This window comes from Leopardus geoffroyi, chromosome X (genome assembly GCF_018350155.1).
Source record: "Leopardus geoffroyi isolate Oge1 chromosome X, O.geoffroyi_Oge1_pat1.0, whole genome shotgun sequence".
Taxonomy (NCBI): Eukaryota; Metazoa; Chordata; class Mammalia; order Carnivora; family Felidae; genus Leopardus; species Leopardus geoffroyi.
In genome coordinates, this window is record NC_059343.1 from 7061246 (window position 1) to 7084115 (window position 22870).

Here is a 22870-nt window from a genome sequence, read left to right on the forward strand (position 1 = left end):
GGGGTGGGGCACGTCCTGGTACTGCCCAGCCTTCATCTGGGTGGCTCTTTTCTCTTTCTGCTTTTGGGAGGCTCAAGTTGCTGGGCAACTGCCTCACTTTAGATGACTGCTTTGGGATTGAGATGAATCCCTGTGAACTTGGCTCCTGACAGCCTACTCCCCGCCCCCCCCCCCCCACCAACCTACTCCGCATGATTATATTCTTGGTTTTTTTTAATGTTTATTTATTTTGGGGGCCGGAGGAGCAGCAAGAAAGGGGGCCAGAGGATCCGAAACAGGCTCTGAGCTGTCAGCAGAGAGCCTGACGCGGGGCTCGAACTCACGAACTATGAGGTCATGACCTGTGCTGAACCCAGACTCTCAGCCGACTGAGCCACCCAGGCACCCTCGCATGATTAAATTCTTAACCCAACTGACATATCTTATTCCAGATGCAAATGTTGAGTAATTTCACAGTAAATGGCAAATGCTATAAATCACAGTTCTCTATGGTGTTAGTGACTCAGTAATCCTGCTTTTCGGCGTGATTTGACAAAGGCAACTGGCACCCTGTCTTTTCAGCCTTCTTCCCACAACCCACAAATACACTGTGTCGTGTGGTTGTACAAAGTGTTCACGGTGGGGAGAAGGAGGTCCGTGCTGTGTGGATGTACCTGATGGGCCATAACGGTAGAGTGGCTTGACCCCGAATCGCATGTGGACCCACCTGCCCAGGGGGACCTTGGCTGTCATGGTCCCAGCATCGCTGCATGCTCACAGAGCCCAAGTGCCAAATCGGGTGACCCTGTGTTTTAGGAGAAGGCTGGGGACACAGGGATGCAGAGAGGGAATTGTGGTGGCTGGTTGGAAGCATTACCCCAGGAAGGCGAAATCCGTTTTTACACCCGGGGCGGCTCAGGCACACTCTGCCCAGACAGAGGCCCTGACTGAGATATGGGATTCTTCAGCAGAAGCAGACACTCCATGGTCAACATCTGGAATCTGAGGGTTGTGGTTCTTCCCTGGAACTTAGAGGTGGGCATGAGGCCCAGAGAGAAAAGACCTCATTCCCCCCACAGAGGGGGACAAAAGTAGGTGTGCGGGGGGCGCCGGAAACAGAGGTAAGGGGCAGGAGTGCACCTGCTGTGAGACCCAGGGTGGGCGGGGTGGGGGGGGCGGTTGGCTGGCCTCTGCCACCACTTGCTCTCCCCCCAGGCCCTCTTGAATGCAATGTGCTGCAGAACACAAGCGGATGGGCTCACGCGAGGCCCATCTGACGTGGTGGGTGAGGCCTGCTGCACCCCGGCTGGTGCTGATAACCAGTGATCCGCATGCTTCCTGGGCCAGGCCTTGTCCCAAGATCCCTGAAAGTCAGCATCTGGCCCTTTATGGAAGAAGGGGAGGATATTTCTAATAAAACTTTACGCAAGACATATAAAGGAATCAGAGGAATTTGGGCTCCTTCCAGAACGTCCAACTTCAAGTTCGTCCAGCTGTTATTGCAGGTTTTGAAGGCGCATATCATGCATTGGTGTGAAATCTTTATCACGATAATTGCTAAAGGAGAATGAAACAGGAAAATTACCAGAAGCCCTGGCTAGGGGTCCTCACACATCCACAATCCTCTGAATTGCTTGAGGTGTTCACTCGGGTGATGGGTTGCCTGCAGGTGAGAATTTGGAAGGTTCTCCATCCCTCCAATCCATTTTGTGCTCTTCCCTCAAGTTAGGAGTATCTGAAAAAGGCCATCTTAGCCATGGGAGTCGAAGTTGACTTAAACCGTCTCCCCAGATAGGTAGGTAACCAGACGCACCGAGACACAAGCATCAGCCCACATTCTGAGAGAAAGTATCAGAGAACTGTAGACGCATACAGCTTTATATTAGTGAGGGAAGGGGCGCCTGGGTGGCTCAGTCGGTTGAGCGTCTGACTGCGGCTCAGGTCATGATCTCACAGTTTTGGGTTCAAGCCCTGCATCGGGCTCTGTGCTGACAGCATGGAGCCTGGAGCCTGCTTCGGAATCTGTGTCTCTCTCTGTATCTGCCCCTCCTCTGCTCTCCCTCTCTCTCTCTCTCAAAATAATAAGTAAAATAAATAAAGTAGTGAGGGAAGACTAACTAGAACCTGACCCGAAAAAGCCCAAAGCAGTTTATAAATTCCATGTTGGGTGTTTTAGGAGAAAACCCATGCCGATTAATCTGCAATGAGGACAAGGACGGCTCTCCTCTGAAACTGCTTGCCATCTTAATCTGCAGGATACCCAGACATTGCGATAAGCCCTAGGCAGATTGAACCACGAGCAGGCAGTACCCATGCCTTTCCAGGCTGTGGACTTATCGTTATACGTACTTGTGCACGCGCATCAACGCCAGACGGGGATTCTCGTCAGCGTCTCCTCCGTAGACAAAGCGGACACATCATCGGCTCCTGCAAAGCATACGCTGCCTTGCTCGTGGTTCAGCGTGTCTTTCGTGCCGCCATGTGACTTTGCCCACCTAAACTGTCATCGGGACAGGCGTTTTTTGTTTTTGAATTTTTGTTAACGTTTACTTATTTTTTAGAGAGAGAGTGAGGCAGAGCACGAGCGGGGAAGGGGCAAAGAGAGAGGGAGACACAGAGTCTGAAGCAGGCTGCAGGCTCTGAGCTGTCGTCTCGAGCCCACCCACCGTGAGATCACGACCAGAGCTGATGTCGGCCACTTAACCGACTGAGCCACCCCGGCGCCCCCATGACAGGCGGGTTTTACCCCACTGTTGTCTGTTAAGCCGGGGCACCTTCTCAGCCTGCACGCAGGACTGCTGATACCTGCCAAGTAAGGGTACCTACCGCAAGCCGCCAGGCTGGTGATTGTCACGCAGGCACACGTTCAGCTTTCGTGTCAGTCCTGGAGGTGCGGGCTCCTTTTCCCCTGTGCAGCCAAGATCACGGTCCTGGAGAGCTTAATGAGACGTCTCTCCCTCCGGGCGGGTGACTTCTCTCCGCTCGGCTCTGCCGGCTCCCTGTGGGGTTGGAGTCTGTAAAGGGCCCAGGACACGCGGTGATGGTGTGGGGGGACTTCATAGGTCCACTTTCTATACGTGGTGTTCCTTGTTGCAGCAGGCTGAGCTGAACATCCTAACTGGACGTGAGCGTTCACATTCTGCAGTCTTCATTTGGGTTTGTGCACCTCGGCGCTGTGGCGTGCGAGGGTTCACGTTGGCTGTCTGTGGTTCAGCACGTGGGGGGTGAACGCCCTGGCGCTTCTGCTGTGGGGGGGCCTGACGGCACGCAGACATCCGTGCTCAGAAGACAGTGGTTTTGGGAGCCTGGGCTCCCCTGTTGCGTTCCTTTAGAGCCATCCCTGTGCGTTTCCCCAGATCTACCAGAGGAGGCAGACCATCTTTGCCACTCAAATCCTGCCACTTCAGCAGGAAGGCCAGTTTATATGTTTTGTTTTTTATTTTTGCCCCTTTAAAAGATAATCACTTAAAGGGCCTGTGGAAAAGGGGGGTGGGGAACTCCTGTTTAATGGTCAGAGTGTCAGTTGGGTAACATGAGGAAGTTCTGGAGATGGGCGATGGTCACGGTTGCCCACGACGTGAATGTACTTAATGCCACAGATGGTACGCTTAAAAACGCATACAATGGTAACTTTTGAGACGTATATCTTGTCATATTTAGTTGATTTTATTTTATCTAAAATATTTTTTTAATGCTTTTGTTTTTGAGAGAGAGAAGGACAAAGCGTGAGTGGGGGAGGCACGGTGGGGGGGCACAGAATCCAGAGCAGACTCCAGGCTCTCAACTGTCAGCAGAGCCCGACTCGGGGCTCGAACCCACAAACCGTGATCATTACCTGAGCCAAAGTTGGACTCTTAACCTACTGAGCCACCCAGACGCCCCTTCTTGCCATATTTTTAAAAAGGTAGTAATATAGGTGCATTTCGGTCACATTCAAGTCAGGTTACTCTCAAAAGACTTTTAATTGTACTGACATCCCTTTATTTGTTTTAACTTTAAGTTGCTAGTTGTGTGTGGAGCATACGTTTAAATCATGCCATTCAGTAGCAGGCGTGAGACTCCATAACTTGTGTACGTGTCAGTTCTTGCACTGGAAGATTGCAGACTAGGAAGCACAGAATCTCACGTGGGCCCCGAGAACCCCGGCCAAGGTGAAGGTGAAATGAGGTTTATCTCGAGGGGCCACGTCCTACCTATCGCTGTGTGATAGGACACTAACGGGAGGAGAATAGGTTAGTTTCGTGTCTAGGTGTCACGCCAGGGACTTCACCAGGAGCTGTTCTCCCTCCCCGGGTCTTAGAAAGCCTCTCTTAGAAAGTTGATGCAAAATGAACTCTTCCCACGCAGGTCACTTACGTGAGACCACGGGGCCCGGGCAGCCGCTGCAGGTGCCAGGTCGGGTCACCCTAACGAGTGTTTGCATGCCCCCCTGTGCCCTACAGCAGGAGCTCATCGAGAGCATCAGTCGCAAGCTGCAAGTGCTTCGGGAAGCCCGGGAGAGCCTGCTGGAGGACATCCGTGCCAACAGCGCACTGGGGGACGAGGTGGACGCCATCGCCAAAGACGTGTGCAAACCCAACGAGTTTGACAAGTTCCGCATGTTCATTGGGGACCTGGACAAAGTGGTGAACCTTCTGCTGTCACTGTCGGGCCGTCTGGCGCGGGTAGAAAACGCCCTCAATAATTTGGATGAGACTACTTCTCCTGGTGATCGGGTAGATACAACGTGCCTGACCTGGACTCGGCGGGGGGCGGGGCGGGAGGTGGTTGCGGGAAGGTTCTGCGTGGGGCGTCATGAGTTGGTGCCCTGAAGCCTCACGCGGTCCCTGCGGCGGCCTGTGCACCTCCCAGCGCAGGATGCCTTCGGGTGTCCAGGGCTGTCCCTCACTTTGCTGATAACTGAGGGAGACAGGTGCTGGGGGGTGTGGTGGGCAGGGCCTGACGGGCGTGGTCGTGGGACTGCAGGGCTGCTGTGATGTTCAGGAAGAACTGTGGGCTCCTTTTCACATCTTCTCACCTGTTCCCACGGATCATTACCGATAAGCGTCTCTTCCTAGGAAATAGTCTCTTTCGCCTTTCTTGACCATGCGTGTAAGTGGGTCTCACTGAGAATGGAATGTGATGTTGTTGCTGCTTTTAACAGGAGTGCACACGGCAGTCTGGAAGCATTCGAGGACTTGTCTGCCTCTTCTCCCTCTCTTGAGGTGTGCAGCCTGGAACGTGTCTCTTAGGGGGTTTGCAGAATGCAGGAAGTAATAGCCCCCTTGTTGGCTTCACTTCCTGGGTCAAATATCAGTAGAACATGGAGTTTGCTTCTCTGTGTAGGCCCTCAAATGATCATCTTTATTATTAATAAGGCTCCTTCTCTGAAAGGGGAGCAGAAGAGTTAGCCCCCTCCCTTACTCTAGGTGAGAGCGCTTTCAGGCGACCTAAATGTTCTCGAGCGCGGCTCGCAGACGTTGTCGTTCTGTGCTTAGCTAAGTCATTGATGACTACCGTTTGAACGTACTGGATAAGCATTGACAAAATAGCCGGGACCCTTGGATGATGTTCAGATTCCACTTTCTGATTTCCTCGTCTTTGCCACGTGTATCTGAGGAGAGGAAGATAACACGAGGGGTGCCTGGGTGTCTCCGCCTGTTGAGTGTCCGACTGGCTCAGGTCATGATCTGTGGTTCGAGCGTTGGAGCCCCGTATTGAGCTCTCTGCTGTCAGCACAGAGCCTGCTTGGGAGTCTCTCTCTCTCTGCTTCTACCCCACTCAAGTGTGCTCTGTCTCTCTCAAAAATAAAAATATTCTTAAAAAAAAACTTGAACAAGAAAGAGATTCGTGTATACATAATTGAAATGTTCTCGAGTATTGATTTAAGTGAACAACTAGTGTGGTCTTTGCAACTCAGCTCCTCTATAATCTATCTTTCCCTCCGTGTGGGTGGAACGGACAGATACTTTATTTAGAATTTGGGGATGATGAAGGAATGCCAACGCTAAGGACCACGCACATGGCCCTCCTGAGTACCAGGCTCTGGAGGCCTCAGCACGTCCCGGGGGCTCCCTGTGAATGGAGTGTTGCATTCCCCCCAGCCAGGGGCAGTGAGGAGGCCCGTCTCCAGCAGGGTTGGCGTTGGAGGAAAATCTGCATCAGGCAGCGGAAGTTTGGAGACGCTAAGGTTTTCAGAGACAACATAGTAACTAGTTAAAAGACACGGCAGAACGTTTTCTGAGGCTCCCTCCATCTTTCCAGACAGAAAGTGTCCCCATCAGGTCCTCTCCCAGCCTCTGCAGCCTCCTGTCCCTAGTCAGCCTGACTGGTTTTAAGTTTTTATGTATTTATTTTGAGAGAGAGTTCCTGCACACACCAGCGTGGGAGGGGCAGAGAGAGAGGGAGAGAGAGAATCCCAAGGCTCTCTCCCCTGATGCGGGGCTGGGACTCACAACCCACAAGATCGTGACCTGAGCCAAAATTCAAGGGTCGGACACTTACCTGACAAAGCCGTGCAGGCGCCCCAGCCTGACTGATGTTAATAATCCAAAGCGCACTTCTAGGGTCTGTTAGCAACTGTTTCCCTTTGGGTTTAATGGATTTGCTTTGCCTCCTCTTTGCGTGAGAATTCCCTGTGCGCGTGACCTGAAGAGGGCGGTGTTGCACGGGAGTGGGCAGGGGACCTGACGCCCACCAAGACACTTTCTGCTTAGTGACCCGCCCACCAAGACACTTTCTGCTTAGTGACCCGCCCACCAAGACACTTTCTGCTTAGTGACCCGCCCACCAAGACACTTTCTGCTTAGTGACCCGCCCACCAAGACACTTTCTGCTTAGTGACCCGCCCACCAAGACACTTTCTGCTTAGTGACCCGCCCACCAAGACACTTTCTGCTTAGTGACCCGCCCACCAAGACACTTTCTGCTTAGTGACCCGCCCACCAAGACACTTTCTGCTTAGTGACCCGCCCACCAAGACACTTTCTGCTTAGTGACCCGCCCACCAAGACACTTTCTGCTTAGTGACCCGCCCACCAAGACACTTTCTGCTTAGTGACCCGCCCACCAAGACACTTTCTGCTTAGTGATCCGCCCACCAAGACACTTTCTGCTTAGTGACGGTGGCCGCTCACGTTCATCGCGCTCTCTCTGTGTGCTGGCGTTTTACAGAGAGCCGCCGCATGCTGCACTCTCACGGTGGCTGTTGGTAACTGTGCGTGGCCACGTTGCAAAGAGGCGGAATGAGAGCAGCTGTCCTGCTGTCCAAGTAAAAATCACACGGAGGAAACGAAGCCCCGGCCTCCCCCAGCCGACGGTGGGAGACTGAATGCACTCATCTCTTCCTTTCTTAGTTTTCGTTAAACTTAGAGAAGGCAGGGACCGTTAGGTGTGTATTTTGCGGAGAGACGGTGCGGCTGTGAGTGCCACATTTTGAGAACGGGGTCGTCTGTGTCCCCCAGAGCGGGCCCCATGCGGGGAGCCGGGGAATCTCCCCCGTCTCCCTGCGTCTGTCCTGCCTGTCCTTGCTCCCTCACGCGTGCCCTGCAAGCTCGCCCAGGGGCTCTTCTCCTGCGGAAGGGTGTACACACCCCGCTCCGCGAGTTCTCCGGAATCCGCGCCTTTTGCTGCCTTTGCCATGGTGTTGTCACGGGCAGGCCTCTGACGCGCATGGGATCCCTAAGTCCTTTACACCTTTTGAGCCTCTCAGAATTCTGTTCTTATCTGTCCGGGGACAGCTCTTCTCGTCAAGGCCGTTCCTCTGAGCCGTTCCAGGCCAGTGGGAAGAAATGGGAGGCGGGACGAGCCTGTGAGCTCTCAAGGAAGGGCTGGGGCCAGCCGTGCCCGAGTATCTCCGTGCAGAGGCCATCAGACCTCTGGTCCCTAACCTGGCGTCAGGGTGTCCCCTGAAGCAGCTCGCAGCGTGGCCGGCATCTTGCGGTGGCCGCCCGGAGCCCCCGCTCTCGCCCTCGTCCTCAACGGGCTTGTCTCTCTCTCTCCCCAGCAATCGCTGCTCGAGAAGCAGCGGGTCCTCATCCAGCAGCACGAGGACGCCAAGGAACTGAAGGAGAACCTGGACCGCCGGGAGCGGATCGTGTTCGACATCCTGGCCAGCTACCTCAGCGAGGAGAGCCTGGCCGACTGCGAGCACTTCGTGAAGATGAAGTCCGCCCTCATCATCGAGCAGCGCGAGCTGGAAGACAAGATACACCTGGGCGAGGAGCAGCTCAAGTGTCTGTTTGACAGCCTGCAGCCCGAAAGAGGCAAATAGGAGGGCCCTCCCTGGCGGAGGCCGGAAAGTGCCCCTCTGAGCTCGGTTCCGGAGGATGCACGCGGAGACCCCAGCCGGTATTTATATCCTGCAGCCCGAGTCGTCCCCTAGCGGGATGGCTGCTTTAGAGAAGCAATAACTTCCGTGTGTGTTTGCGATGATCTATTTAATGTGTTTTAGCTTCCCCGTTGAACGCTGAGCAGAGCATCTCACCATTAGCCATTTTGCTTTGCCGGTTACCACACGTGGCCCAGCCTCCGGAGGGTGGCGGGTTCCCGCAGTATAGACTGTGTAGTGCATGCAAGTGGTCCTTCTCACTGGTAGGTGTGCCCTTCCTCCCGTCTTCACATCCTGAACCAACCGCCCGGGAAGCAGCCTGAGTGAGTCTTGAAGGCACATGAGCGGGGAACCCCTGGCTCCCGTCTTACCCTGCGATTCCTTACCCTGGGAAGCGTGGGCTGCCCCGTCGTACCCCATTCGTCCGATGGTGTGGACCCTTCCTCGTCCTTCATTCATTGTCTCCCAGCAAAACCATGATGATAGGATGAGAAGTTACTAATCTTTTGGAAAGGGGAATGGTTTCCCAGTGGTTAAAAACCCACTGTGAAATGAACACCTTATGTGTTGGCTTCACGCATCCTGAAATCGCCACAGAAAGAATCGTGTGCATGCTTTAAAACACGCGCACAGCACAAGGAGCTTCAGTCCTGACGTCACGGTTCACGTGATCTTTTCCTGCAAAGTGAAAGTCCTCGGTCAGTAGCGTGTCCAGTAGGAGTGATGTGCTCGCTAGATACTTGTTTCATGAGACCAACAGCATATTTCTGAAATTACCTTCTGCCTGTAACACTTACTTTGTGCGCGTATGGTTGTTAGTGACAATTGGCTACGTTTCTGTTTTTGCCTCTTTAAATCTATTGCCATGCCGTAAGGGTTACTTTCCATTTACTTGTAAGAACCTTTCCTCTCTGCACTTTCAGAGGCCCCATGGAGTATTACAACTCCCAAACCCGATCTTTTTCTGCCACAGAGTTTATAGATTCTGTCCCGTTTATTAGCTGAAATCGCAAGTTTCTCAAGAGAGCCTGCTCACTAAGAAGACACTGTCATGCTGTCAGTTTCCAGTGGACAAGTCACAGACTGGGAGGAAAGATGTGCTAATCATGTCTATGACAAAGGATCTAGAACGTGTGAAGAACTTTCAGAAGCAAGAGAACAAACAGCTGGTTAGTACATGGGCAAGAAACATAACTCGGTGCTTCAGCACAGAGGCCGTGTGCACGGGCAATAAAATAAGCACGTGGAAAGACATTCAACCGCCATCGGCTTGGTTGTAACTTCCGTTTAATCTACGCCAATGTAGAGCTTCTTCACAGATGCCCATCCAGTTAAACGCGTGGTAAATGGCAGGACAGCCCCTTGGACGACGTCATGTTGAAGTGATGATCGGACATTTGTTTGATCGAGGGATCATTTGGATCCTCGTTTCCCCTATTCCCATGAAAGTTTTCTGACAGGTGGGGACATGTCCCTTTGTCCGCGGCGACGGTTGCCTTCCCAGAACACACGTGCACACAAATGTCTTAACAGACCGCTGTCTGTACTTGATGAGCCAGAGCAGGGGAGCTCGACCCCTGAGCCACAGCACTGACGTCTCTGCACCCCACAGGGGTCCCAAAGTGGCAAGTTTTGGTAACGCACGCAATAAACCCTCTTTTTGGCAATCCACTCGTGCCAGAAAGCTCTATGCCTTTTCAGAAGTTTCCAGTCCTATTGAATTAAGCGACTTCTGACTTGAAAAAAAATCCCCATCCTGCCAGTGACGTGTCCTCCTTTCCTCCTGCTGTAGTCCCTTCCTGTGAGAACTGGTCACTTCAGAGAAGGTGAAGTTGGCTGTCCACGGACCTCTGTCATTCTCCCTCAGGGGGACAAACAGTAATTTCAGGGTGTTTTGCTTTTAATTTAGACAAAGCATTTATCTGTGATTCTTTCCCCTCGAATACAGTATTGTGAATCATTCTGATGATATATATGTAAAATGTGAGAAACAGGAGGTGTGTGTCTCTATCCAGCCTTTTAGGTCTTTTGAGGACCTTCTCTTACACACAGCAATATACAGTGCTCTGTCCCCCTTGCCGCGAAGCACATGGGGTCACTGTCCTGTACCTTCCCCTGTTTGCCTCTTCAGCGTCTAGTCAGCAGGGACCCAAAGATTCCAGTGAGTCGATGTACATATCTTTGTACATAGCTATGTTATTGCATACAACAACAATCTGGTGCTAATGTTTTGCCCTTGGCATTCTTAGGTGGCGGCTGATTCCTCCCCCTCTGTCGTAGCACAGCTGTGGAATGCTCTGTCTGGCGAGATTTCAGTCAGGGGTATGGCCTGTGGCTTTTATCCTGCAGTCCAGTGTGGAAAATGTGTACGTACTTTATGCTCGACCCTTACCACTTAGCTCTCATCGTATCGTCCTGCTTGACTTGGAACAGAATAAATGTGTCTTTGAGTGAATGGAGCATGTCTTTGACTTACCTATGTTCTATCTTTTTTCTTTTTTTTTTTAATCAAACTGTCCTCACCATAGGTCAAATTCTTAAGCCACTGATAACTTGGGGGATGGATTCTCTATATGTGTGTAACTTTAGGCCTGCCTAGCTAAGGCTGATCAGTTTGCAGGCAGGCAAAAGTCAGGGGACACAGGTTGTATCAGTTAGCCGTGGCCGTAGTTATGCTGTGTAACAAGCAACTGTGAGATCTCAGTGTGTAGTACGGTATCTCTTTAGCTCACGCATGCGGCGATCATGGTACTCTGCTCCGTGTGTCTCTCGTGTTTCTCCTGGAACCGGCAGCCTGGCCTGGGGAAGTCAGTGGCGGGTGCATGAGAGAACCGACTCGGGAACAAAGGTGTTTTTCCACATACCGGATTATATCACACCGCTAACCTTCCATTGCCAAAGCAAGCCCCACAGCTGAACTCAGAGAGGTGGTGGGATGTGCCCCACCTCTTCGGTGGGAGGAGCCGTGTCGTCACATGGCAGAGTGTGGACACCAGGTGTGAAGAATTCGGGCCACTGATGAGCTGCATCTCCCACACCGGCGTCTGCTATGATGGGGTAGCACTCAAGCGTCCTGGACCTAGAAGCCACGTCCCCAGGGCAAGGCCACCTCTGCCACTCCCTAGTCGTATGGCCTTGACCAAGGAACTCGGGCTGTCCGAGTTTCGTCCTGTGTCACTGGAGAAGGCCTGGGGAGCTCAAGCAAGCACATGTTCATGTGCTTAGAGGCCACACTAGGCCTGGAAAAAAGTGCTGCGGAGGCGTCTACTCTTGTGTGTGCATCATTCCCTCTGGTCTTGGAGGGACAGGCCTTCCCTGAACGATCTGCCAGAGCCGCGCAGGAGACGGGGATTTCTGTTGCATGGGAGGATGAGAAAGGGTTCTGGTCTGGAGCAGGTTTGCGAGGCGTCAAGGCTGGATGGGAGCGGGGAGAGTCTCTTTAATAAAAATTATTCAACGGGCGCCTGGGTGGCTCGGTCGGTTAAGCGTCCGACTTTGGCTCAGGTCACCATCTTGCAGTTCATGAGTTTGAGGCCCGCGTGGGGCACCGCGCTGACATCTCAGAGCCTGCTTCAGACCCTCTGTCTACCCCCCCTCCCCGCTCTGCCTATCCCCTGCTCTATCGCAAAAATAAACATTAAAGAAACAAATTTCATAAGTAAAAATTATTCAGAATTAGAGTGGATATTTACTGAGAATGAAAAACTCACAAGTCAGATTTTTTTTTCAGTGGATGAATACCACACATTTTGTTTTTATTTCTGGCTTCTGCCAGGTGACTTCAGCGTGTCTCATTTGAGTTCTGGAATGGTCAAGAGATTACTAACTGGGGGCAGTTCAAATGCAGTCCGAGAGTGCTGCTGTGGTGCTAGGCTGGGCAGTTCTGCGATCTGTGTGCCGTGTTCCATGACCCACTGATGACAGCGTGCAGGGTTGCATCCCTGAGAACTTGTGTGCTCGGGCTGGTGAACCACATTGGTGACAGCTTGGTCTTTGGTGCGGGCCCATCAGACTTGTGCGGGATGAGCTGCGTTGGGTACCCTGAGACAGCCTGGGTATGGGGACACCAGACACTCGCTCCATTTTCAGACCTGTCTGCTGGGACTGCTGCAGGTCTGTACCTACAAGCACAGACATTCTGAGAGCCTGGGTTGTGCACTTCCCGTTAAGAGAAGAAAAGCAATGCACGGTGTGTTTATCGTTCGTGTGTGCTACATCTTGAGTCCCGGTGACCCACATAAACATCCCAGTCAACCCAAGCTGGATAGTACACCCTCTCCTCGTTCTCCTCCAGGTCCCCCAGAGGCTTGTGGTCATTCCGGCACCTCCTGACACAGGCAGGCGGAGAGGAATGACATGGTAGACCTAACAGAACGTGATGACTATGTCTTTGGCAAATTTCACGAAAGCATAGGGCTGTGCTAGATAAACCAGGTTATCAGATTCGAAGACGAGGCCTACTAGATGGCGTGATCCGTCCCGGCGAGGACCACGTGGAGGTGTATTCAGGGCTGTCAGTCGTAGCTCACTAAACCCTCAGCCCTCAGAGCACAAGGCAGGGTTTTGTGTATGTCTGTGCTTCTCTGCTTGGTGCCTGGTATGAGTAGGCGCTTAATTTATACCCAGGTATTGAAGGGGCGAAGAAATAAAACGGGTTACACGGTATGGATCACCGAGCAGCGTGAGATTTCCTTTTTTTTTCCCTCCTCCTGGGTGCCGTGTATGGGACACCTGTGTGCCAGGCACTTGAGGTCGGGCCATGGAGCACGTGCTGCTGACTTAACGCACAGAGGGAAACAGGGACTGAGTTGGTCGCGTTACCGTCTCGATCTTGCTGCCTCTACCTTTACCCTCCCAGGTTCTGCCTTCAGCCTCTTCTGCGTCGGTGTCCGGAGATAGAGGGATGTTGCATGGGTCACAGGAAGCGAGTGCCTTGATTTTATTACTGTCAAGCCTGAGACCAGAGAGAACATAGAGCGCAAGGTCAGCAGGGTGGGAGCCGATGGGGTGTGCCAACTTTTGAAGGTTCCAAACAGGAACAGCCCCTGGGATCTAAGTACTGAAAGGCACTCAGGATAGTCTCCAGAGAAAAGCCAAGAGGAAAACTATCCAGTGAGCCTGGGTGTCTCTGTTATGTATTCCTCTCGAAGAGATTCTCAGAGCCTAGTGAAGTTTCCAAGGAAGCCTGCGATAAAGACTCGTTTTCAGATTCACTCAGGGTTTCCAAATGTACTTGAACTTGGATTGCTTCCACCCTGTGTTTAAAAAGTTAATATTTTGATTTAGTTATCTTATTTTTGAGGGAGAGCAAGCAGGGGACAGGCAGAGAGAGAGGGAGAGGGACAGAATCCCAAGCAGGCTCCGCACTGTCTGCGCAGAGCAGAGCCCGACGTGGGGCTCGAATTCGGGAGCCGTGGGACCGTAACCTGAGCCCAAATCTAGAGTCAGATGCTGAACTGACCAAGCCACCCAGGTGCCCCCAATTTAATATTTTTAATCAGTCAAAATGTCAGCATATCTTGAGAGACCCAGTGATAAGGATGGCGACCACTGGTGGTAATGGAGCACTGTGAGTGTTTGGTCTAGGGGGCTCCTGTCCCCAGAGGTGGGGGGAAAACCTAAGTCTGTCTGTCTCCATATAAGACCGTGGTCTTCAAATTCAATTTTGTGTAGATTATCCAAATAAGCTTTGGGTAAGATGGAAAGTATACAACGACCACAAAAAACCCACATACGCACGTACGTGTGCACATCCGTAGCTAACAATATATGTTTAATATTCTGTGCCAGGTACATATTTGGCGTTTTCTCCCCACCAGTAGGACGTTTCTCCCTACCAGCCGGCATTCGATTGTAGGTCTCCGGGCACACGCCTACTGTCCCCACATCCATTCCTGCCATCCCTATGGCCCCACCTTCCCTATTGACATCTCTCTGGCATGCCAGCCACCCCTGGTAACAGCTCTAGGACTTTCCCAGGAGACATGAAAGTCTACTAGGCCCATAGCACGCTCTATCCCATTCCACGCCCACAACGGTTCTTTCCCATCCGGTGCAGGTGAAGATGCCACCGCTGTCAGAGACCTGTTGCCATGAGACGTAATATATTCACAGGTCTTCCCTTCTTCTCTCTCTCCTGTCTTTCTTTTTTTCTCCTGAGAAACAGGATTCTACTAATCATGTTGTTGAAGTCTTTATTTAGGGTGCCTGGGTGGCTCACTTCAGCTCAGGTCATGATCTCACAGCTCAAGAGTTCAAGTCCCACATTGGGTGACCTCAAGTGGCTCAGTCGGTTAAGCGTCCGACTTTGGCTCAGGTCTTGATCTCACAGCTCCTGGGTTCAGGCCCCGCATCGGGCTCTCCGCTGTCAGTGCACAGCCCGCTTCGGCTGCTGTCTCTCTGCCCCTCCCCACCCCGTGCTTTCTGTCTCTCAAAAGTAAATAAAAACATCAAAAAAATTGTTAATAATAAAATAATCTTTTTACTTAACAATGTTGGGAATTTCCCTCTAGTTATTTGTTAACATCGCATTTAATTGCTGTGTGATAGCCCACTATAAAGGTACTCAATAGTTCATTAACCATATTCTCAGAATGGGATTTTTCCTGTTTGTTCCCAGTTGTAACCTTGGTTATAAAGGTCATTGGGTGTGTGTTTCACTTACGTCTCTACATATCTCTCCTTGTTTGCTTGGGATAAATTCCTTACAGAAACACTAAGCGATTCTGGTGGAATTTTGGCTTCTATATAAAATCTAGTACCCTGAGTGCTGGCTAGCTGACGTTATGTGATTTTTTGGTAGCCTCCTGTCTACAGAAGCCCCATTTGAAGCTATTCCCAATCTTCGGTCAATTTCTCACAAATGAGGAACTATTGTACATACTCCATGCTATTTTACCCACGTGGACTATGTGTCAACAAGCCTGTAATCCAAGCCTCAACTAGGAGGAGGTCCTTTCCCATCAATTAAGGGTATCTTTCCTAATATGTCAAATGTCCATGGTCTTTCACAACTGAATCTCGCCCTCGTGGGTAGCACTTCTGCTAACACCTACACATATATGTTGCCATAGCTTTTCTTTCATTGAAATTTTTGTTTTAATGCTTATTTATTTTTGAGAGAGAGACAGAGCACAAGCAGGGAAGGGGCAGAGAGAGAGGGAGACACAGAATCAGAAGCAGGCTCCAGGCTCTGAGCTGTCGGCACAGAGCCCGATGCAGGGCTTGAACTCGTGAATGGCGAGATCATGTCCTGAGCTGAAGTCAGACACTCAACCAACAGAGACACCCAGGTGCCCTGGTGTTGCCATAGCTTTAAAAAAAAAAAAAAAAAAAAAAATTGTCATTATTTCCTGATGGTGTGGGTTAGGTACCATTTCTGGGGGACAAGAGAGCAAATGAGTAGGAGACAGGTCTGAATCAGATACATCTTAAAAGTGGACTTTGATGGTCCATTAGTAAACATTACCCGCCCTCCCCCGCCAAAAAAGAAAACTAAAACTAAAACAAAACAAAACCAAAAAACGATATGCAAAGAGAATACATGATTCAGAAAAGAAACTAAAGAGGTGCAGTGGTCAGTTACAAGACGGATGTTGCCTTGGAGTCCGGGACCTAGCAACCGAGAACTTGGAAGGCGCAGACAATGGGTGACAGAATGTGCTCACAGTTTAAGGCTGAGGAGAGGAGAGGGCCTTCAGACTGAGCTCCAGTCACGCTCGGTGGCTGAGTGCTCCTGTCTGCCCGCTCGGTGGCTGAGTGCTCCTGTCTGCCCGCTCGGTGGCTGAGTGCTCCTGTCTGCCCGCTCGGTGGCTGAGTGCTCCTGTCTGCCCGCTCGGTGGCTGAGTGCTCCTGTCTGCCCTGCCAAGGGGCCGGCCATGGACAAGCGAGGACGCTGTGCTGGATAGAGGAACAGCCTGTGCCCTGCGCGTCTGACCCAGTAGCTAGCCGTCGTCCTCCCCAGACTTCCGTTGCGTCGGAGACTGCGCCACCGGACAGTGGAGGTTCGGCCTTCTTTGTTGTGTGTGTCTTACTGTGGTGAAATCGGACATAATCTTGATCATCTTACCACGCGTTAAGTGTACAGTCCAATGGACGTTTAAAATGTTAGGTCAATCCCACTGTCCCATCTCCAGGACGTTTTCGGCTTCCCAAACTGAAGCCTTGTCCCTGTTAAACACTAACTGCCCCATTCCTTTCTTCCCCGGCCCCTGGCAACCGCTGTCCTACTCTCTGTCTCTGTGAAGGTGCCCACTCTAGGGACTGCATATAAGTGGAAATACAGTATTTGTCTCTTGGGGACTGGCTTGTTTCAGCCCAAGGTCTTCACGGTTCCTCCATGTTGGAACAAGTGTCAGAACTTCCCTCCTCTTTAAGGCTGATAAATGTTCCATGGTGTGTCAAGACCACGTGTTTCCTATCCCTGTGTCCACGGACAGACATTTGGGTTTAGCCTGAAGGGCGCTACATGAACACGGGGGTGCAGGTACCTGCGGTCTCTTCGTTGGGTAGAGAGCAAGAGGTGGGATTGCTGGATCCCGGGGTAATTCCACGTTTAATTTTCCGAGTCTGTGTTGTATTTTCTCAGTCCCCCTTGCATTGTGTTTTGACTCCTTGGCCACACGCGTGTTTGTTTTGCTCACTGCCCGTGATTAATTGTTCGTGGCTTTCACATTTTGATGCCCGGTCCCGGACTCTTCTGACACGGATTCGAGTGGCACCACATCAGTGTCACTCAGCGGTGAAGACTAAGGGAGGTGGAAGGGGCAGGCCCTTTCCCTCGGGCCACGTAATCCCACTCAGAACTCTTCAGGGCTGTCTTCATTCTGCAGCCTCTGTATTGGGACACGGTTGTAATGGCATCGTGAGACAACCTCACGGGGATTTTTGAGGTTATTATTTCTTTTATTGGCGTTTTGTCGCCCCATTTCAAGTCTGTCTCGCACATCCACAGGCCCACCTCTCCTGAGGCCGCTTCTCTACGTGGGTCCGCACAATCTACTTCCTCTTTTCTCTTTTATATTCTCCAATTAGCCAACATGTGTAGCCCTCACATTTAGTCTCCTTGGCTGGTGAAAATAAATAACCTGCCTATCCCTGGGGAAAGGCAGCCATATGCCATCCGTTCTACCCTTGGAAATGAAGACTTTCTGGGTGGCTGGGTGGCTCAGTCGTGAAGCATCTGACTCCAGCTCAGGTCATGATCCCACGGTTCATGAGTTGGAGTCCCACACCAGGTAAGCACACGCCCTGCTTCAGGTAAGAAGCCCTGCTTTCTCTGTCTCTCTCTCTCTCTCTCTCTCTCTCTCTCTGTCTCTTTCTTTCTCTCTCTCTCTGCCCCTCCTGGGATTCTCTCTCTCTCTCTCTCTCTCTGCCCCTTGCCGACTTGTGCCCTCTCTCTCTCAAATAAAAAATTTAAAAAAGGGAGACTTTCTAATCTGAACCAAAGACATATCAGAACTCAGGCAGGTATAAGGTCTCTCTCTCTCTGTCTCTCTCTCTCTGTCTCTCTCTTTCTCTCTCTCTCTGCCCCTCCTGGGATTCTCTGTCTCTCTCTCTCTCTCTCTCTCTCTCTCTCTCTCTGCCCCTTGCCAACTTGTGCCCTCTCTCTCTCAAATAAATTTAAAAAAGGGAGACTTTCTAATCTGAACCAAAGACATATCAGAACTCAGGCAGGTATAAGGTCTCTCTCTCTCTGTCTCTCTCTCTGTCTCTTTCTCTCTTTCTCTCTCTCTCTGCCCCTCCTGGGATTCTCTCTCTCTCTCTCTCTCTCTGCCCCTTGCCGACTTGTGCCCTCTCTCTCTCAAATAAAAAATTTAAAAAAGGGAGACTTTCTAATCTGAACCAAAGACATATCAGAACTCAGGCAAGTATAAGGTGTACGTTGCACACGGGAAGCTAGCACCTGCTTGAACACTCCACCAGAAGGTTTCCCATCTTGGGGAAAGCATTTCAGAGTTCACGAAGCTCTGTTAAATGCAAGGGATGGAAATCACATTCAGGTTACGAGCCAGAGACTGGTAAGAATAGTCGTGTCTTAAACTTCACGAGGCCAGAAAACTACAATTAGGCTCACTTTCAAAGTGCCCCTTGTCACCAAGGTTCCTTTACACTGAGCATACATCGTGCTTCCATGTACACAATAATCAAAACCCAAACAGACACGCAGTAACAAGGGTTACGAGAAGGTGGAGAAATTCGAGCCCTTCTACGTTGCTGGTGGGATTATCAAATGGTGCCGCCACTTAAGAAAACAATTTGGTGGTCCCTCAACGTGTTAGACATAGAGTTACCTTGTGACCCAGCAATTCCCCTCCTACCGAAGACAAATGAAGACACATCCACGCAGAGACTCACACGTTAATGTTCACAGTAGCATCATTCATAGTAGCCCAGAAGGGAGAAGAACCCAACTGTCCATCACCTGCTAAACAAACTGGTATGTCTATACAGTGGAATACTACCAGGCCATGAAAAGGAATGGAGTCCTGATACATCCGTGGATGAACCCCTAGCACATTATGCTGAGTGGAAGCAGCCAGACCTAAAGGCCACATATTGTAGGACTCTCTTTATATGAGATATCCAGAAGAGGCGCATCTGTAAACATGGAGGGCCGGGGGCCGGGGGAGGGGAGAGGGGAGTGATTGCTAACGAGGACAGCATTGCTTTTATGCTTCTCTTGGGTGGGCCTTCCTTTTAGCAAATGGTAGACAAAATGGCTATACTTTCCCTTAGCTCCCATGTCACAATGGCCTCCTTCTTCCACAATTTTCTTGAAGGGTTTTAGAATGTCAGGTAAGTGTATGTGTAGGTTTGTAAACGGTAAGTAAGCGAGCCAGGGGCTTTGATGGGATGAGATCCAGACTATCGCAACAGCATCCTTCAGAGTCCCCTTGGTCTCATCACATTGTGGGTTGGGCGTGGCCCGTTAGGAGAGAGGATGCCAGCTGCCTGATGGTGAAGGGGTATCAAGTCTCTGTGGCAGGTGCCTCCAGAACAATGGCTAAAAGCGGCCCTCTGGAGCCAAAGACAAACATGTCAATTTCTCCACTTTTCCCATTAGGTCATGGAGCTTGATAACACTGACCTGAGAAAAAGAATGTTGTCATGTTCCTCACGACCACGTGGCATAAGTTACAGAGACTCTAGGGTTTCAGTTAGGAAGTTCTGATTCTACAGGCCATCAGCGCTGGGTACAGTTTAATTCTTTTTTTTGTAATTTTTTTTAATATTCATTTTTGAGAGAGGGGGAGACAGAGTGCAGGCGGGGAAGGGGCAGAGAGAGAGGGAGACACAGAATCTGAAGCAGGCTCCAGGCTCCGAGCTGTCGGCACGGAGCCTGACGTGGGGCTTGAACTCACGAGCCGTGAGATCGGGACCTGGACTCAAGAGTCCGATGCTTCACCGACTGAGCCACCCTGGCGCCCCAAGACTCTTTGATTTCTAAAAATGACTGCATACTCAATACTGTCATTAAGTACATATGATGATGGCATTTTTAGCTTACATTGGATCTTGCTTTATGCCTCCATTTATACTATCAGAGTTTGCATTTAGAAATGACATAGTAGTCTAGGAATGTGAAGTATTGAGGCGCCTGGGTGGCTCAGTCGGTTAAGCGTGCGACTTCGGCTCAGGTCATGATCTCACAGTTCATGGGTTCGAGCCCCATGTGGAATTCTGCGCTGACAGTGAGGAACCTGCTTGGGATTCTCTGTCTCTCTCCCTCTGTCTCTCCGCCCCTACCCTACTCTCTCAAAAAATACAATAGAATAGAAAAGGAATGTGAATTATGAGGGAATTTCTTCTAGTCTCAGACCCAGTGCACACATAAGGTATAGGTCTTCAATTTGGTTTGCAAATTGGACTCTGAGGGGTTGGGGTGGGCAGGGGGTGACTTTTCTGGAGGCCCTGTGTGGCTCTGAACCTACAGACCTTCCAAGCAGCAAGCCCTCTGTCAACTTCTGCTTGCGGGTGCTGTTGTGGTCTTGGGGATGTTTGCAACGGCTGAGGGTTCCGGCAAAAGCTAAGTTTCTGGACAGTCCCACGGAGGATACTCTAATATCCCCGAGCGTGTGTGGGGTTCCTTCCAGGGAGGACAGTGAGGTGCAAATACGAGTTATTACAGAGTACTTATGTACCAGAATTAATTAATCCTCCCTTGCTTTACAAGCTTAATGAAGCCTTTTGTATAGTTTTTATTTAAAAAAAAAAAAAAAAAATCATGCTCATGCCAGAAGTACCTAAAAAGCTTGACCAGCCAGACCTCATTTAACAAGTCACAATCCAAGGTCACAAACACAGTGTTGAGTGAAAGAAGCCAGGCACAGAGGAACGCCCACTGCAGGATCCCTGTTTTGAAAAACAGGCAGAATTGAAGCAACCCTTTTGGGGCCCATGCTGAAGCAACGCCCTGTAAAGACAAGTCAGGAAGTGATTCCGTTATCTGTCCTCCACCAGGTGGTGCCGACGGGGTTATTCGCCCCGTGCCAATTCACTGAGCTGTACGCTTCGATTTTGTGTGCTTTTCTGTACAGATGTGATTCTTCACAATGCAGATAGCCTGAACAACGCTAGCCCAGTGAAAAATGTCTCTTACTAACTTAGCGTATGGAGACTTCCAGTTGTGTTTATATGCACGGTGACGTTCTGTGTCCTCTTTCGTAAGTTCCCGTTTGGGCTCGATCCATGGTCAACATCCTCCTTACATCATGTTTTACTGGAAACAGGAATCAATATAACTAGAAGACTAAACCTGTGAAATGTTGGAAAAGAGGTCGAGAAACTGGAGCCTCCGTGCATTGCTGGTGGGAAGGCAGAATGGTGTGGCCGCTTGGGGAAACGGTTGGGCACTTTCTGAAAAGTTCAACATCCACGTATCGTACACCCCACTAGTCCCACTCCGAGGGACCTACACGAGAGAAACGGGAAAGTAGGCCCGTACAAAGTGTTACGTAGAAATGTTTAGAGCAGCCCCGTAATAGCCCAAACTTGGAGCCAACCCAAATGTCCAAAACCGATGGAAGAATAAACATTTGTCCAATTGGATAGGACTCAGCAATCCAAAGAAACTACTCACACATGCTACAACGGGGATGAAACTTGAAAACACTCTACAAAATGAACAGAGCCGTGCACAAAAGAGTACACCTTGTTCGATCCCTGTTATATGTTTCACGGCGCATGGCTCCGTTTCGCGGATGTAGCATGAATTATTTGACTGAGCCCCATTGTTAGACCTGAACTTGTTTCCCATTTTTCAATATTATGCATAGCATACGGCTAAATGTTGGTGCCCAGTCTTAATGATTTCTTTAGGCAAATGCCTAGAAGTGGAACTGCCTGTGTGAAAGTCTGTCCATTTTAAGCCAAGTGGCCCTTCACAAAGTGCACTCAGTCTGGGCTCCCGCCAGCAGGGCTCCCGTCTCAAATATAGCACCGCTTACCACACGGTGGGGGGTGGGGAGGTCACTCTTCCAAGCCCAGGAGCCCCACCCTCATGACGCTCTGTATTTGTTTGCAGACCCCCAGTACGCAGTTTCCATGGCCTTTCCGCTGGGTGCCAACAGCTGCCAAGCGGCAGGCTTCGCCCTAGCCACCATAGGATGGATCCTCACCATCACTTCCATGGGCCTCGTGGAGTGGCGAGTGTGGCACATAGGGAACACCTCTCTCTCTCACTCCGGAGTGGTCTGTGTGGGAATGTGGAAGGTGTGCATTTACCACCATGTCCCCGACACCATCGGATCTGCATTGTGTTACCATTACGCCCACGAGGATACTTCCATCCCTTTGGATATTCGTATTTGTCAAAATTTCCTGTTGGTCGCCAGCATCCTAGGTCTTATGGGGAGAGTCTCCACCATCTTTGCACTTAAAAATCTGTGCGTTGGAAGTGTTCAGAGAAATGCCACCTTCGGTCCACTTGTCTCAGGAATTCTGGACATAGCTGCTGGTATCTGTGTCCTGATCCCTGTGATCTGGAATTACCACTCCGTGATGAATGAAGAGGGTATTGCCTTCCCACCATTTCTCTCTCTACCCTTCAAGCCCAATACTCAGGAGGTTGGCATTGCCGTTCTGGTGGCAGGCCTGAGTGCCATCATGATGCTGTCCAGTGGCCTAATTTTCCTCTTTTACAGGTGCCCCATAGCTCGCCAAGTGCAGCCTCAAACTTCAGAAATATAAACTCTTGGTTGCATTGGCTTTCCAAATTCAAGATTACCAAGCATTTGTGACGAGTTCTAGCAAGATGCCCTATCAAATATTTCCAACGATTCTAGACCATGCCAAGGGTAGTTGTGGGCAGAAAGTAGCCAACTATTTCCATCTGCTATTTTCTATGTCTTGGGTTCATTAAAAGAAAATTTCACTTAAAAAAAATCTTCCCCACCTGTCGGTTGGTCTTACTGAGTCTGAATTTCAATTACTGTTGAATAAATAATCTATACTATAAACCTAGTGTATGGACATAAGATTTTCTGTGATTCTCACATGTCCCTTTTTTTCAAGTTGGTTTTGTTGTTGGTGGTGTTTATTAATTTATTTTGAGAGAGAGAGAGAGCATGTGAACAGGGGAGG

At 50.5% G+C, this 22870-nt stretch overlaps 2 protein-coding genes across 5 annotated transcripts in view; both read left to right on the forward strand.

The window, feature by feature from the left end:
* SHROOM2 (shroom family member 2) overlaps positions 1-10746 on the forward strand; it is a 158793-nt gene extending 148047 nt beyond the window's left edge. For 3 of the 4 annotated variants that reach the window (XM_045472422.1, XM_045472424.1, XM_045472426.1), the window contains 2 exons: positions 4422-4694; positions 7964-10746. In XM_045472422.1, coding sequence (XP_045328378.1) covers positions 4422-4694; positions 7964-8230 — 540 coding nt within the window. In that variant the 3' untranslated portion in view covers positions 8231-10746. The remainder of the gene's footprint in view (positions 1-4421; positions 4695-7963) is intronic. The other variant, XM_045472423.1, reaches the window with a different exon arrangement.
* A 4807-nt stretch (positions 10747-15553) lies between these two features.
* CLDN34 (claudin 34) lies at positions 15554-22764 on the forward strand. Its single transcript, XM_045471703.1, has 3 exons — positions 15554-16022; positions 16139-16290; positions 21813-22764. Exons 1-3 carry the CDS (start codon positions 15880-15882, stop codon positions 22475-22477), a joined length of 960 nt encoding a protein of 319 aa, XP_045327659.1. The 5' UTR covers positions 15554-15879; the 3' UTR covers positions 22478-22764.
* The last annotated feature ends 106 nt before the right edge of the window (positions 22765-22870 follow it).